This window comes from Aspergillus multicolor (genome assembly GCF_047715735.1).
Source record: "Aspergillus multicolor strain CBS 133.54 unplaced genomic scaffold BDW74scaffold_27, whole genome shotgun sequence".
In the NCBI taxonomy this organism is placed as follows: Eukaryota; Fungi; Ascomycota; class Eurotiomycetes; order Eurotiales; family Aspergillaceae; genus Aspergillus; species Aspergillus multicolor.
The window spans coordinates 1-13,983 of record NW_027395978.1 but is presented as its reverse complement, the minus strand read 5'-3'; the positions used below and the strand labels follow the sequence as shown (position 1 = coordinate 13,983).

At 53.1% G+C, this 13,983-nt stretch overlaps 6 protein-coding genes across 6 annotated transcripts; 2 read left to right on the top strand and 4 right to left on the bottom strand.

Moving 5' to 3' along the window:
• Positions 1 to 83: 83 nt before the first annotated feature.
• Positions 84 to 2,541, bottom strand: BDW74DRAFT_181287 (Zn(II)2Cys6 transcription factor; the record flags this gene model as incomplete). The annotated part of the gene is made up of 6 exons (XM_073729992.1): positions 84 to 875; positions 935 to 1,372; positions 1,422 to 1,720; positions 1,764 to 2,343; positions 2,400 to 2,423; positions 2,476 to 2,541. 6 exons carry the CDS (start codon positions 2,539 to 2,541, stop codon positions 84 to 86), a joined length of 2,199 nt encoding a protein of 732 aa, XP_073580575.1.
• Positions 2,542 to 2,781: 240 nt separating this feature from the next.
• On the top strand, positions 2,782 to 3,455 carry BDW74DRAFT_181286 (actin-binding ADF family protein; the record flags this gene model as incomplete). The annotated part of the gene is made up of 5 exons (XM_073729991.1): positions 2,782 to 2,787; positions 2,843 to 2,853; positions 2,911 to 3,144; positions 3,197 to 3,245; positions 3,321 to 3,455. The coding sequence occupies 5 exons, from the start codon at positions 2,782 to 2,784 to the stop codon at positions 3,453 to 3,455; spliced, it is 435 nt and encodes a 144-aa protein (XP_073580574.1).
• A 104-nt stretch (positions 3,456 to 3,559) lies between these two features.
• BDW74DRAFT_67207 (cytochrome P450) lies at positions 3,560 to 5,384 on the bottom strand. Its single transcript, XM_073733414.1, has 2 exons — positions 4,048 to 5,384; positions 3,560 to 3,990 (listed from the first exon to the last, which is right to left on the bottom strand). Exons 1-2 carry the CDS (start codon positions 5,215 to 5,217, stop codon positions 3,634 to 3,636), a joined length of 1,527 nt encoding a protein of 508 aa, XP_073580573.1. The 5' UTR covers positions 5,218 to 5,384; the 3' UTR covers positions 3,560 to 3,633.
• Positions 5,385 to 5,947: 563 nt separating this feature from the next.
• Positions 5,948 to 6,950, bottom strand: BDW74DRAFT_67203 (uncharacterized protein). Its single transcript, XM_073733413.1, has 2 exons — positions 6,872 to 6,950; positions 5,948 to 6,818 (listed from the first exon to the last, which is right to left on the bottom strand). The coding sequence occupies exon 2, from the start codon at positions 6,629 to 6,631 to the stop codon at positions 6,020 to 6,022; it is 612 nt and encodes a 203-aa protein (XP_073580572.1). The 5' UTR covers positions 6,632 to 6,818; positions 6,872 to 6,950; the 3' UTR covers positions 5,948 to 6,019.
• A 1,656-nt stretch (positions 6,951 to 8,606) lies between these two features.
• BDW74DRAFT_67189 (uncharacterized protein) lies at positions 8,607 to 9,426 on the bottom strand. Its single transcript, XM_073733412.1, has one exon. It carries the CDS (start codon positions 9,390 to 9,392, stop codon positions 8,952 to 8,954), a length of 441 nt encoding a protein of 146 aa, XP_073580571.1. The 5' UTR covers positions 9,393 to 9,426; the 3' UTR covers positions 8,607 to 8,951.
• A 2,962-nt stretch (positions 9,427 to 12,388) lies between these two features.
• Positions 12,389 to 12,925, top strand: BDW74DRAFT_181282 (uncharacterized protein; the record flags this gene model as incomplete). The annotated part of the gene is made up of 1 exon (XM_073729990.1): positions 12,389 to 12,925. The coding sequence occupies one exon, from the start codon at positions 12,389 to 12,391 to the stop codon at positions 12,923 to 12,925; it is 537 nt and encodes a 178-aa protein (XP_073580570.1).
• Positions 12,926 to 13,983: the final 1,058 nt, after the last annotated feature.

Genomic DNA, 13,983 nt, shown 5'->3' with positions numbered 1-13,983 from the left:
CCAAAATACTGACATCCCAGTCCTAAAATGAACGCCGAATGTTACCAGCCTCAGGCCAGCCGGGGTCAACGGGCACCTACCTACTATAGATCATACGCAAAGTCACCTGCACCTGCCCTTTCAGTCCCAAACTCCATATCAAACCTGTTCCCCAGAAACGGCTGGCCGCTGAACCAGTCATTCAGAAGCTCGGTCGCGAACAGAGAGTCCATATCCATATCCATCCCCATACTCGTATGTCCATCATTGTCTAGGCTGGCGAACACGTCGTCGAACGCTTCAGAGTGCACCTGGATACCTGAGACGGTGTCTGAACCTGAATCAATATCTCCAGATGGCGGTTCAAGGTTCTGCGTAATCGCGTGCACATCCGTACTGTTTGGCATTAGACCCACGGTGGAAGACGACGGTGGCACCGAGGCCTCCGTGCGTTCCATTGTCAGCCGTCCCGCAATTTGGGCAAAAGTCGCACAGACCTGGTACAGCCTCTCTGAGCCCTTGGAAGCGCGGCGGAACGTCTCGAGGGTGCCGACGACCTTGGCGAGTAACTCCGCGCTCTCTGTATCTTTCGTGGTAATGGCATGCAAAAAGACAACGAGGAATGGCGTGAGGGACGAGAAAAGCAGGATCCAATTCACGTACTCGCCGTCTGAGAGGAGGCCGGATGTCTGATACTGCGGAAAGCAGGTGAGGTGCGCGAGGAGGCTGTTGCGTGCGGCGCTAAAACACTCTGTGCTAATCTTATAGCCCGTCCCTGGTGCTGTTTGGGCGGATGAGGAGTGGTAGAGCAGTGTCAAGGTGGAATAGAACGAGATATCCCAGTTTCCTCGGGACATGGCGAAGACTTGCGGGTTGTTAATCCCAGTCGGGTCAATCTAGAACCAAAGTTATCAGTTGAGTGTTGAACCGTCAAACTCACTAGAAAATAGCGCACCTGTCTTAAAGCGAGATACCACCGCTCCATATCCCCTGCTACCTCCCGGACAAGCGCTGCCCTTTTATCAGTTTCCCCAACAGCCGTGGCAGTCGAATAAAGGCCCGTGAATATCCGCTCCTGAAGCGCCGCCAGCCTAATACCCATAATAAAGGACTCGTCCCAGGCCCGTAGTGCCGGGTCTGTGGAGATGAGAGGATGCCGCGCGTCGATTTGCGAGCTGTGCATGCTGTTTGAGACACGACCAATCACGAGCGACATATTCTTATCGAACACGTACACAGTCCAGAACAAGCGTCGGATGCTCTCTGCCTTGGCGGATGGAATCTGTCGGTAGGTGGATTCGCGGTGATACCCGAGAGAGTGGCATTGTGTTGCGGCGGCGGAAACGAGAGACCAGTATAGGGAGGGCTTGGATTCGCCCTGGGCCTTGAGCATCTGGTTCGGTTGGTTAATAATCATAATGACAAGGGCAGGAGTTGCTCACCCCCATGGTCAAAGCGAGGATGTGCTCGAAGCTCGGGACAACAAGAACTTCGTATGACTCCAGCGCTGTGACAAAGATCTGCTCGCATTGGTCTAGGTGAGCAGGGAGATCAAACCTCTGACATAGGCCGTCTTTCATCGCGATAAGTTCTTTCAAAACAAAGACGAAAACGCCGTGAACACAAGCAACTTGCCCAATGGATGGCTGGCTGGTGGTTATGTAATAGACCTTTCGGCAGAGAGACTCGACCAACTGGAGATCACTGATGGCATATGAGGAGAGAAAGATAGGACGGCGAGCTGATTCTGTTAGCCTATATACATCCGGCCAGAGTCTACATACCTTTCATACTGCGCAATAAGCTAGTCACCAGCATAACTGGAAGAAGCTTCCCCGGTAGCCCAGGTGCAGGCCGCGAGGCCGGGGAGCGTAGAAAAAAGAGGCCCTCGGAGACTTCGCGAGAATCATGGATGGTGTTTTGGAGATGGTCCACTGAAGACCTAATGTTCGGATCAGCGCCTCTCGCAATAGACGCGGAAAGAACGGCGCTCGCTTGAAGAGATTGGTTTGCGAACGAAGACGCGCCCTCGTAGAGATGACTATCCCCATGGCCTCCACCGTCAATAGGGCGGGCTCCAGCAGACAAGACGCCTTCTTCCGCCTGCACTGATGTGCGCTGGGTCGGCTCCACAGCAGCCAGTCTGGACTCGAGATCGCGGTATTGTCTGTCCAAGCGTTCCACCAGGGCTTCACTGTTGTTATTGTCACTAGTCACTAGATAGAACTTGAACGGTCGGCGGGCGACATACAGATTCGCGATCTTCTCCGCCTGCGGCTGACCCCTTGCCCGCTCATTCGGATGACGACATGTAATCCTCGCCGTTTGGCAATTCGAACAGGGGACGTTGCGGTCGCAGCGGATCTAGATCTTACTTAGTCTGCGTCTTCCCGGGACTCGATTGTCTGCGGGCCGCCCACCTTGCGGACTTTGCAGCCCTCGCACTGCGCCCCGCATGTTAGCAAATGGGCCGATTCTGGATTTACGGGAACTTACCGCCCTGGGGATCGATGCCAGTCGTTGCCTTCTGGCCTGGATGGTCTCCGGCGTGTTGGACGTCATCGTTGTTGATTCTCCGTCGAGTTGTGCGGAGGGGAGCAGAGAACTCGGGGCCGCGCTGCCGGAGGACCGATGGAGATTCATGTGACCTGTTGCATACGAACCAATGAGAGACGAAGGGCTCTCGGGCCCGCGGCCCCGCACGGCCGACCATCGATTCAGCGATATTTCTAGTCCCCAAGAGAGCGAGCTGGAGGGGAAAGAACTTGATCTTTCCAAGCACCCCTCAATATCCAAGCAAACATGTCGGTCAGTCCAAGTGCCCAGCCCAATCCACAACCCAAGCAATACTGACGGTTATCAGATGCCATCAGGGTATGTTCGCTACCGATCATGTCCACCAAAGACACAGGTCTAACCTAGCTCCCTAAGTGTAACCATCTCCGACGAAAGCATAATCGCCTACAAGAACCTTCTCTACAAGCGCGGTGCAGCCAAGCCAAAGTTCGTCATCTACAAAATCACACCCGACGAACGCTCCCTCGTCGTAGACGAAGCCTGTCCCGAGACGGAGTACGAGGCTTTTCTGCGAAGGATCACTGCTGAGCCGGAACCCCGGTATGCGGTGTATGACGTCGAGTATGATTTAAATGAGGATGGGAAGAGGTATGGCACGATTATAAAGGAGGGTGGAGTACACCTGGCTAAAACTAATCAGGGCCACGACGGTTTTCATTGCTTGGATGCCAGGGGCGACGTCTACCCGGGTAAGATCAGTTCTATCCCCTGTTATATCACTCTAGAGAGGACTGTGATGGCTGACTCTTGTTTTGGCTGTCCAGCTGCGGATGCTCTATGCCTCAACAAAAGAACAGCTCCGACGAGCCCTCGACGTCAAGGTCTCGATTCACGCGGACGACCCACATGACCTGGAATGGAAGAATGTGCTAAGCGTGGCGACTGGAGGACGATTATAATGAACTTTGTATTTTTGTACTAGCACATCAACTTGGAAAGATTAAAGGGTCTTGTATAGAATCATTTTAGTTTCAGGGTTGTGAATTATCTATTGATTATTAGGCTTAGACATGGGACTCCTAGTCGGAACTAGATGTAGCATATAGAGCCATCGTAGTCGGGACCTACGAGTCTTACCTATGATTGATAAGCTTGATCCTCTCTTATTCTCAGCCGACACATCAACGGCCCCTTCTCCCAAAGCACATACGTCTTCTGTTCCACCCAATTCCTACTCTCCTCGCAGAGCTCAAGGTCAAAGTTCCACAGCACTCGGGCAAGGCCAACGCGCATCTCAGCGTATGCTAGATTGCGCCCGATACAGTTCCGTGGTCCCACCTGGAATGGCTGTAGTATGGCGCGGTTGTCGTTGTAGAAGGGGGACGCCGGGTCTTCTTTTGCGGCGGGGAGCCAGCGCTCCGGTATGAATTTTTCGGGCTCGTGGAAGTAGAGCGGAGAGGTGTAGGCTGCTGAGTGGTGGACAGAGACTTTTGTCTGTAGAATATTGTCAGTCGATTGTGCCAAAAATCAGTTGGTGGAGATAGAGCATACCCTCGGCGGAATGTCATATCCCGAAATATTGATGGGATCAACTGTCCACCGCTGCAGACCTGTTGGTACAGGCGGGTACAGTCTGAGCGTCTCTTCCAAGCAGGCGAGCATATACGGCAGGTCGGCGGAGGCCTTCAGCACCGTGATGTCTGACTCATTGGCCATGACCTCGCGGACTTCACGGACGACTTTCTTCAGCACGCCTGGAGTTTTCAGAATCCAGTAGGTAGCGCCGGAGAGCAGTGTGGCGGTCGTTTCACTGCCTGCAATGATCAGCACATTGGAGTTCGCCACGATCTCTTCGTCCGTCAGTGGCCGCGTCATTTCATCCTTCTCATCATCGCCACGACTCCGACTCCGCAGCATCGCATCCACAAAGTCACTGCGGTTATACGAGCCCTTTTTCAGCCTCTTTTCCACAGTGATACGGCTGTGTTCGATCTGCTTCCTTCGCGACTCAATGAGACGCCATGGTATGAGTGCCGCGATAATAGGCTTAAGCAAGGGATACGCATCCATCGCAAACACGAGAGGACTCGTGCTCACGGCTTCGAAAATCGTGCGCACCCAGTGGTGATACTCGGAGCTATCGAGGCCGCCAAACGACTGCCCAAATGCCAGATCGCCGATGATGTCGAATGTCGTCAGATTATACCACTTGACCATATTATCGGGGCGATTCGAGTCGGCGACGCCCCGCAGCCGGGTAATCAGCCTATCGACGTACAACTGTATCAGCGGCTCCTGGTCCGCCAGTGCTTTTGCCGAGAAGGCGTGCGCTAGGGTCCGTCTATACCGGCTGTGGTCTGCGTCGTCGGCCGACGCAATGGCTTTGATGCTTTGCGCTGAGTGTCGGACCTTTGGTAGTTGACCGTGTTTGTGCTGGGGTGTGCGGCCGCTTCCGTAGATATCTTTCCAAGCGTCGGGTGTGATGAAGGAGACTTCGTCGTGGCTGAAGCGGACGACGGGCCCGTACTGTGCGTGGAAGCGGCGCATGTCGATATCGAAGGTTCCGCGGACCCAGGAGATGTAGCGGAGTGCAGGGAAGATGATCCATGACTTTGGACCGGGGATGTGGCGAAGGGGGTGGAAGAGGAGGTATTTCGTTGCGACGAGGGCGATGTAGAGAGGGATTGCCGCAAGTGACCAGAGGGGCAGAGTTAATGCCATCGTAACTACAACGGTTATAGTGAGAACGAGGAAGATATGGCTGGAATGTCACGAGGAACGGGTGCCACGGCCATATATAGATGCAAGGGCAGACATCCCCGGGTATATCCAGCCATGCCCAGAATTTTGGACGGCGAATAGTTGTGCAGCGTGGCTTGTCATAGCATGATTTATGCAGGCATACATGTCGGTCAACGGGAATTGTCACACCCAACAATGCTGTGGTGTAACAGGACGTCTCTTAGCCGGAGGGTTTTGGATTGGATGCATAAATCCAAGGGATGGATTATGCATACCATCCTTGACACTCTATGCTCAGTCAGCATTAGCCAGTCGATGTCGCATATACTAGCCATTTTTTCCTTGCGCGTTGCTCACATGTCCAGGGCTTCCCGTAGAGAATTCAGGTCGTACAGCGGTAGATAAAATCTTGATGCATGTAGGTGTGCCGAACCAACTTCGTGCAACTATACGCGGCCCGAGACCAGAAGCCGGGAGACCTAGTCTATATTAGAGTCGTAGATTGATGGCTGATGGTACAGAGGTACGTATCAGACTTTGCTGAGCCAAATATATGGATGTACCTACGCCTCCCCCATGAACTTCGTCTTAGCCCTGACGCGATTGGCGTGCCGTGGATTGCCCAGGGTATGTGGGGAGCGAGATGACTCAATTGACGCGAAACTGGGTTGTATTGGGGATAAACACATAATGATAACACATACTTCGGATGGTTAGATCAACATGTCCCTCGTGGTTAAGGAGCATTTACCTTCTACCACGCGTAGTTTCACGCCTTCCTCTAAAGGTCCACCTGCAAGGCCGGAATTTGCACGCCAACAGCACTACCATTGGCATCCAATGCAAAGACAAACTCGTCCACGCCGCAACCTCCGTATTGCCACTTGCCAAGATCCATCCACGAGACACAAGTCGGGGTCCCCTTATCCGCTAGCTCTGTAGTGTCCTGGAAGATTGCTCGGAAAGCCTGCTTTGAGCCACTGCCAGAGTCATTTACCAGCTGTGTCGGATACAGCCGGGTACTCAGATCTTCTGGGCTCGAGATCCCAAGAAAGCCAGCGAGGATCGCTCGAAAGTCAGTATCGTTGCTGATGAACTCGTCAATATACAGCCCTGGCAACTCGGCATACGCCACTGTGATTGATGAGTTGATACCAGACGCCTGATACTTTCCCCCGAAGTTCTGCGCTGCCTGTTCTATAGCGGTGACTATCAACGCCTCCAGCACAACATCGCCGATGATATCAGCATGTGCGTTGAGGTCCGCCGGGGTCTCAGTATCAGCCGAAAGAATAGCAAACCCGACGCTGAAATTAGGGACTAAGCCGAGGTACGAGCTGTAAAGGCCTTCATTTAATCCTTCGTTGCTCAAAACCGTGTAGACGTCGACCATAGATGTATTAGGATACTATCCGCCGCTGTTGATAACCCACGGAAGGCCGAGCGAGTTGGCGGGGTTGGAAGTGTGTGAGACGGGTTTAAGCCACCGGTTTGTTTGGGACTCGGTCAAAAGCGTCGAGTTCAGAATTGCTTGACCGGCGATCGAGAGGTCAGTAATTGTTGTGAAAACGGATTTTGATCTGGGTAGTTAGCTCGACGACGCAAGCAATACGATCGGATATCAATGGCTTACGCTTCGTCCCCAGCCTGATGGGCTGACCAACCGCTGACGCCCTTGCTAACAGGGATGATCCCGTTGCTTGAATTGAGTGGCACAAAGATGGTAGTTTGCCCCATGCCTAGGACGTCGAATATGTCTTGCTGAAGGACATCGTTGAAGGATCTGCTGGTGATCCGTTCAATGATGTAGCCTAGAAGCTAGAACGCCATATTGGAGTAACTCGGAGTTACACCGGGTGGCGCGACGGGAGGTTGGTCGGCAAGGTATTGGATAAACTCTGAAGGCATCAGTATGCGGTACCACATATGTAGTACAAACAAGGTGAGGTCATACCGCTGCTATTACATTCTATTCCTTCGCCACAGCAAGGGTTTGGGGCTCTGTGGCGCGGAGGGAGACCGGGCTCGGTCAGAATCACATCAGTGGAACAATCTGTTCATCGCGGATTAGGTATACTCATAAGCACGTTGATGGTGTACTTACAGTCCCTCGCAACCCCAGACATATGACTCGCAAGTTGACCAACAGTAGCATCATCCCATGAAACATATTTTGAATCGTCGCCCAGTCTGGCGATATCGACACTCCTTCCCTAAGCGCCGGCAGCTGCATCACACATCAAAATGGGCTCTCCCTTTTTGAGGATAGTTCTTACCGCGTACACTTGCCGGCGTCGTCCAAATCTCGAACGCAGTGCACCTTAGAATCGGCGCAGCTCTGACATGTTTGGAGAGGGGAGGCATTGTGTTACGAGCCTCATCCGATCAAGCTCGAAGATGTATCCAAGGGTGTCGATCCAATTATGCTCTAGGCCATAACAGTCTATTTTATTGGTAGAGCTATACGAGGCAAGAATAGGCCGGAGAGCGAGATGAGGAGATGGCCTCATGGTCGAGAATGGCAACAGCTGCCCCTAGTGCAATGATTGGTCCTCTGCATCTAGGTAGCTGACTAAGCTGGAAAAGCGGTGCTGGCTGGCAGAATAGCATCCGCTCCTTCCCCGGTCTCCACTCTTTTTTCCACTCGGATACATCAACCACGCTTCCGATTTCCAAATCATCCCCAAGTTTGTGAAGTTCCATGCAGGAAAAGGGCTCCTGTCGCTCATGTCAAAGCGCTTCCAGCTTCTCCGTTTTGGTCGAGCTGGTGGCAGTAGCTGCCTATCACTCGTATTCGGCTGCCCACGCCCACGGTCCCGGGATGCGTCCTCCACTTGCCATGCAGACCTCAAGACGGCGTTCTCCGTAGGGATTGTTGCCGTGGCGCTGCGAGCTGCATTAGCGTGGAAAAAGACTGCCTCTATCACGAGGGGAATGCGGTCCGGCACCCGAAGGGCCGACCCTTGCGAATCCTCTCGCTGTGTCGAGGATGAAGCTCGCCAATCCGAAGCGCGAAGGCCATAGCGAAGACCTTGGGGAACGCCCTTGGGCAATTCTGCCAATGAGCTTGGCCAGTGCTGTGCTGACGCCCGGTCACTCGCATACGGAGGAAAGAATCACGGTGGACGAGTGTAGTCGACATATCCTCGCACGGTTCGCTCCATGGTGCAGCCTGTTGCGGATCGACAGCAGCATGCATGTCTGCTGATTGACAAGCGCCTAATTTCCACCGGCAGAATCCTTTGATACAGCTTCACCAATGCCAAGGGTCTGGACCCACGGGCCGCGTTCCTTCCGACACCTAGACTTCTACGTCGAGTCCCTCTTCATCACCATCTTCCCTGAGCAGGATCTGTCCGGTAACAACGCAGCTTTACTGCAATCTACAGGTTGTCACAGATAGCCGCTTCGCGAGGGGAGAAAGTACGCCACCAGCGCGCAAGTGGTTGCTGGAAGGTCTACCGTACAGCTTGAAAACGTAGCTTCACTTGCTCAGGATTTGGCCTGCTACCGAGTCCCCTGCCACTAATTTGGGAGTCACGCATGTGTATGCAAAAGCAAATATTTGATCGCTCAACTAACGGTACAAAGAACGAGCACGAGCATGACGAAATCAGAGGGGCCGCCCAGCAATGCGGTCGCAGTTTCAAAAGAATGTTCAGAGCCTACCCGGCCCTGTCGTATCATGTTGTCGTAACGCATGTCATAGCCACCTACTGTACAAGAGGCATTGCGTTATAAGCATCAACAACCACACCCAACGTATACGCATCAATTCCTGACCCAATCATCCTTGTCGAGAACCCCATCCACATCAAAATTCCACCCCCAGAAGCACCCGACTGGATCCAAAGCCCGCCGCGCGTGACAAGAACCTGGTCCCGGTTTATCCGGACCTCTCGGGGGGGGATCTGACTAGCTCTCAGTTCCTCCTCGGACTGGATCATATGCGATCCAGGGTAGACGTGAAACAGCCCGTTCTCCGCTCCCAGGCCTTCGCGGAGTGGCCTCCAGAGTGAAATACCGTTCTCACGGCAGGGATGCGCCCGATAAAGCGATCCTGGCCGGCCGAGCTTCGCCGGCGTCAGGGGAATAACCAGTGGGTGCTGAACGTGGAGGGTGGTCATGGGGGCTCCCAAAACAGAGGTGAGCATCGGTTCCAGCTACGCGCATTAGTCATCGTTCATGATACCGTGTCCACTTCGGGGACAGTATTTTGGATGCCCTCTTACATCAAAGCCGCCACTCATGAATTCCCGCCATTCCTGTCTTTCTTTTCTTGAATAGTGTCGCGAATTGAAATACTCAGGTCGCGGCTGTGGCAGGGCATTCGAGCTGTCGCTGGGTCGACGGACGTGGGCGAACATGATGAAGCCACTGACAGAGTCCTGCACAGCGCGCTTCAATCCGTCGAGATTAGCTGCGCTGGTGTATAGCTGGTAGCCATCGGTCTCCATGATGAGCGTAAAGTCTTGGAATTGACCTGTTCAGTTGGGTGTCGTGTTCAGCAAGGTTCTCGCTAACTGCGGCTGCGGGGTTGGATGGATACGTAGGCAGGAAGGTTGGCGGGCGCTTATGCTTATAGGATCAGTCGACCGGCGGTGAGAGACCCCTGCAACCCGGGCGGCGCCTTATTGCTTTGTCCAAAGGACGCTTAATTGGCGAATGATAGACTAGTGTCGCGAGCTAGGATGCAGCGATGTGACGGTTTGGCTGTTCTGCATTAGTGCGGCGCCAACAGCGGCCATACAAATGACGGCCGGGTCTGGCGTGTTGGGACCTATCCCGGGCCTGGACGCAGAGACGCAGACTGAAGGATTATCACAATCATCGCCGATGTTTGATAAAGTACCAGACAAAGAGATGTCAGATCTGGGAGATCTACAGAGAGGACTCTGAAATACCACTGCCACTGTCTCGGTGCCAACTGCCAAAACGTACCAAGGTCTGGCGGCTCCTTCGGGAGGCTTCGCGGTCCGCCAGCCATTACGCCAAAATATATAACCGACGGGAGATAGGATAATAATCTTGATAGACGACCGTGGGCGAGGGATGCTGAACTTTCCAGGGTTGATCCTTGTACATGCTTGAAACATAAAATGCATCAAAGAAACGATATTATACCTTCATTGATTTGAGATAACCAAAACTTTACTCTACTCAGTGCTATCTTCAAGCTCCGGGGGCAGCCACAGTCATGTGACCAGCCCCATCTGCGGCCCACAGTGTCTTGGTCTCCTTTCCTTTCCTTAGCACCAACTCCACACTCTCCTCCGTACAAAGACTCTCCGAGGTTCCCCATCCTGCCTCACCCAGGCTGCCAGGCATCATCAGAACAACCCACCCATCCATCTCAGTCTTGGCCCGCCACGAGATAAAGCGAATGTCACCACCGACAGGGATTGCAGCGCCGCGACGTCCTGTCACTCTGCATTAGCCCGGCGCCTCGGCGGTACAGATGAGGCTCGTCCGGGTCCCCTCGTTGCGTCCAACCCGGGCGGGGGCTGACGCGAGACGCGAGACGTGAGACGTGAGACAGACCAACAACAACAACAACCCGGGCGGCGGGCGCCAACCAGGGTTACTACACTATCGTACTACATACGCACTCGGGTAAATCGATCGCTTGATCACTTTCCTCCACGTCGGGAGTTGAACCGTCAACGAACGTTAAAGGTTCCACCTGGCTGCTCTGCACTCTGCATAATGCCTGCGGCGCTGCGGCGTGCAGCGTGCGCTTTAGCGAGATTACCCCGAGGTCCCCGATGCTGGATGAGGAGATCGAGAGGAGCCCGAGCGATAAGATGGTTTCTCGATTGGACGAGCCTGGCCTCGAAGGGCCGGTTGATTCATGTAAGAGTCGTCGATGGTTTGAAAGGGTCGTAGACGCGTACTTTGACGCGCAGGATCATGAAGCGAATGCTTCTAAGGCTGGGGTGATTGGTCCTCAGTTCACTATTTCTATTCGGCCGTAGCTGTCGCTGCTACCGAGGACGCGACAGTGGTAGTCCAAGACAGGGCGTTTTTCTTTCAGAATTCACGGCTAATCCGAGGTGGAACAGGCGTTCGTCCCACTGGGCGTCTGCGTCTGGTTTGACACCCCGTCCTTCCTTCTTGGCATTCCGAAGAAGCTCCATACGTTGCACGGCAAGGTCAATGCTATCTCCGCAAAACTTGGTGGCGCTCTTGCTTGTACTTACACCTATCAACGTATGGAGGAGAACGCTCGATTTGATTCGGTATCCCAAACGTGCGTTCACCCGGCCATGACGAGCTTTTGTGGTTGTGCGCCAAGTATCTCTACATCCAGGATCAAGCTCGGCGCAAAAGCACCAACCGTAATGCGAAACGGATTCTGCCGGACAATTGGTTTATCAAAGACAACTTGAACAGCTCCGACATCCTCACATGGAATCAACTAAATGTCAATTCCGTCGCGACCTCAGAAAAGCAGTACACGAGCCTCGGAATGAACGCAAAGAGCTCAAAGCACGTGCGATAAGAACAAAGGCCGAGAATTCTTGAATCTTGACCTTGCTTAGGTGGAGCGCAGCCCAGCCTCGCCTCAAACGTGCCGAGTTTAGCGTCGGCTATCTAAAACATCGAGGTCGGGGAAGACGGGCCGGCGCATGTCTGGCCTGCGAGTTGGCCAATACTAAGTACTCCGACCTGGTGGGTCCAGCAAAATATGGAGTCCGGAGTCCGGAGTAGATACCCTGTTTATCATCGCTTGAGACTCGAGAGGAGTTGCGAATGGCAGTTTAGTGTAGCTCCCCGGAATAAGATGGGGTTACTACGGCACTTAGACTAGGTGCTGGCTGGGATCCTGGTAGTATCGGACTATCGGTCCAAGGCAGCTCGGTCAGCCCATTACCGATACCCCACTACCTACTGCTAACTAGCCCTTTCAGTAAGGCGTCTAAAATAGCGTCCAGCAACGTGGCAGGATTCTTCAACAGGCTGAGGAGCTCTAAACCTATATCGAACAATGCTCAGACAATGGACACGTTGGCGTACTACACTACCATCGGCTGGGCGACCAGGACCAAGTCGCGGACGGGATGTGCTGTTTTTTAAGTACCTTCAATCTGGATCTTTACTGTCAATCCAATGGTTGATATTGTTGACAGAGCTCGCAAGATAAAGTACCATGAAACAGAACTATCCTGCCAACGGTACCGGAAGACTTCCCGAAGGTGCGCATGCGAAGTGGAATGCACCTACTCTTATAAACCACTCAAACATCGAAACCACTCCAACGCCTGAGCGGCGGGCCTTGAAATACTACTTTGAGCGAGATGCTCCGAACATGACCTGGAATCTGGGTTGCCAATTCTGGACGCATGCCGCCCCTAGTGCCTGCCAGTCGGGGGCCTGCTGTCTTAGACGCAGCCAAAACATCAGCGAGATATATGGAGATCTCAATCAGCTTCTTGGCCCGCCCATAGTCGTTGAAGTGGAGGTCACTGCATCAACGAGAAGCCTCAAGCAGCGTGTTCGTGATCCTCGCGCTCGATGCGAAAGGGTGTATTTTCAAATCGCACGCAATCCCGATCTTGCGCTCATTACTTGTGTCCTCTATATCTGTGCCCAAATGCTTTTGAGGTGTTCTAACAAAGACGCTGAGACTCCACGGGCAGACCGTTCAGCTAGTTCTCTCAGCTACCACACCCGCAACGAGGACTAATTATACATAGACCATCCTAGTTCTCACTCAGCTGGGACCTGCTGTGTCAATAACTACCGCGTGCCACCCGCGGAATTGGACTGGCTTGCTTTGCCAGTCCCAACTAACGTGGGATTAAGGTCCGTTCAAGACGCCAAACTGCACTGTTGCAGGTAGTCACAGATCGCCACAGCGGTCGCCATCCATACGTGACTTTCAGCACTACAGCCATGGCCAGACATCCAGGCGATGCTTGACCTGGTTGTCAAGAGGCGCCCCTTGATCTCGCGACTGGAGCAGTGGGATACTAGCTTTTATATCTCACAATTGCGGAAGACCACCCGAATCCTGACTCCACCAGTATTCATCTGCGTGCGGGCTCAGTCCTATTCACCGTCTGTGCTGTCACGAGTATCCTCATGTCTACCTGCTACTCAGAGTTTGTCGCGCAGTATGGCGCATATATGGTGAATGCCCGGTCAATAATGGGGCATGCGAAGACTACAATTGGAGCATTGGCGTCTGCTGCGCGGAATGCCAATCAGATAAGATTTAACGTTCGACTAGACGTCAACCTACCTCTATTCCTCACCGCGGTCAAGTACCGGAACACTGAAGTGCGACGGGAGGCTCTGAGCCTACTTCGACAAGCATCCAAGAAGGCCATTATCCAGATAGAGGAGGGCGCTACGAGAGCACATGTCGGCCAACCCATTGACTATGACACCTGCACACAATTGCCGGTGCCTACTACCTGCTGACTCGACCAAGGGTGATAGAAGCATTGCAAAAGGGGGGTTATTTGCACTAAGGAACATAACCCCACCCCCCTAAGGAGCATTAAATGCATAAGCTTAGGAATTTTTAGGGAATAGTTAATAAGCTTTTCCTGCGGCTTATCTAATGCATAGGGACTTGGCCAGTGAGGTATTTTAACTAGTTAAGGTCTTTTTACTGGTTATCTTGGCCTAGACAGCCTAATAAACAGAGTTATCTCTATCCTTAGCCTTTATATATCTTATTTAGCTTGCCCATACCAAGCCACTAGACTCTAGCAGGGAAAGTTCACTTCTGGGAAG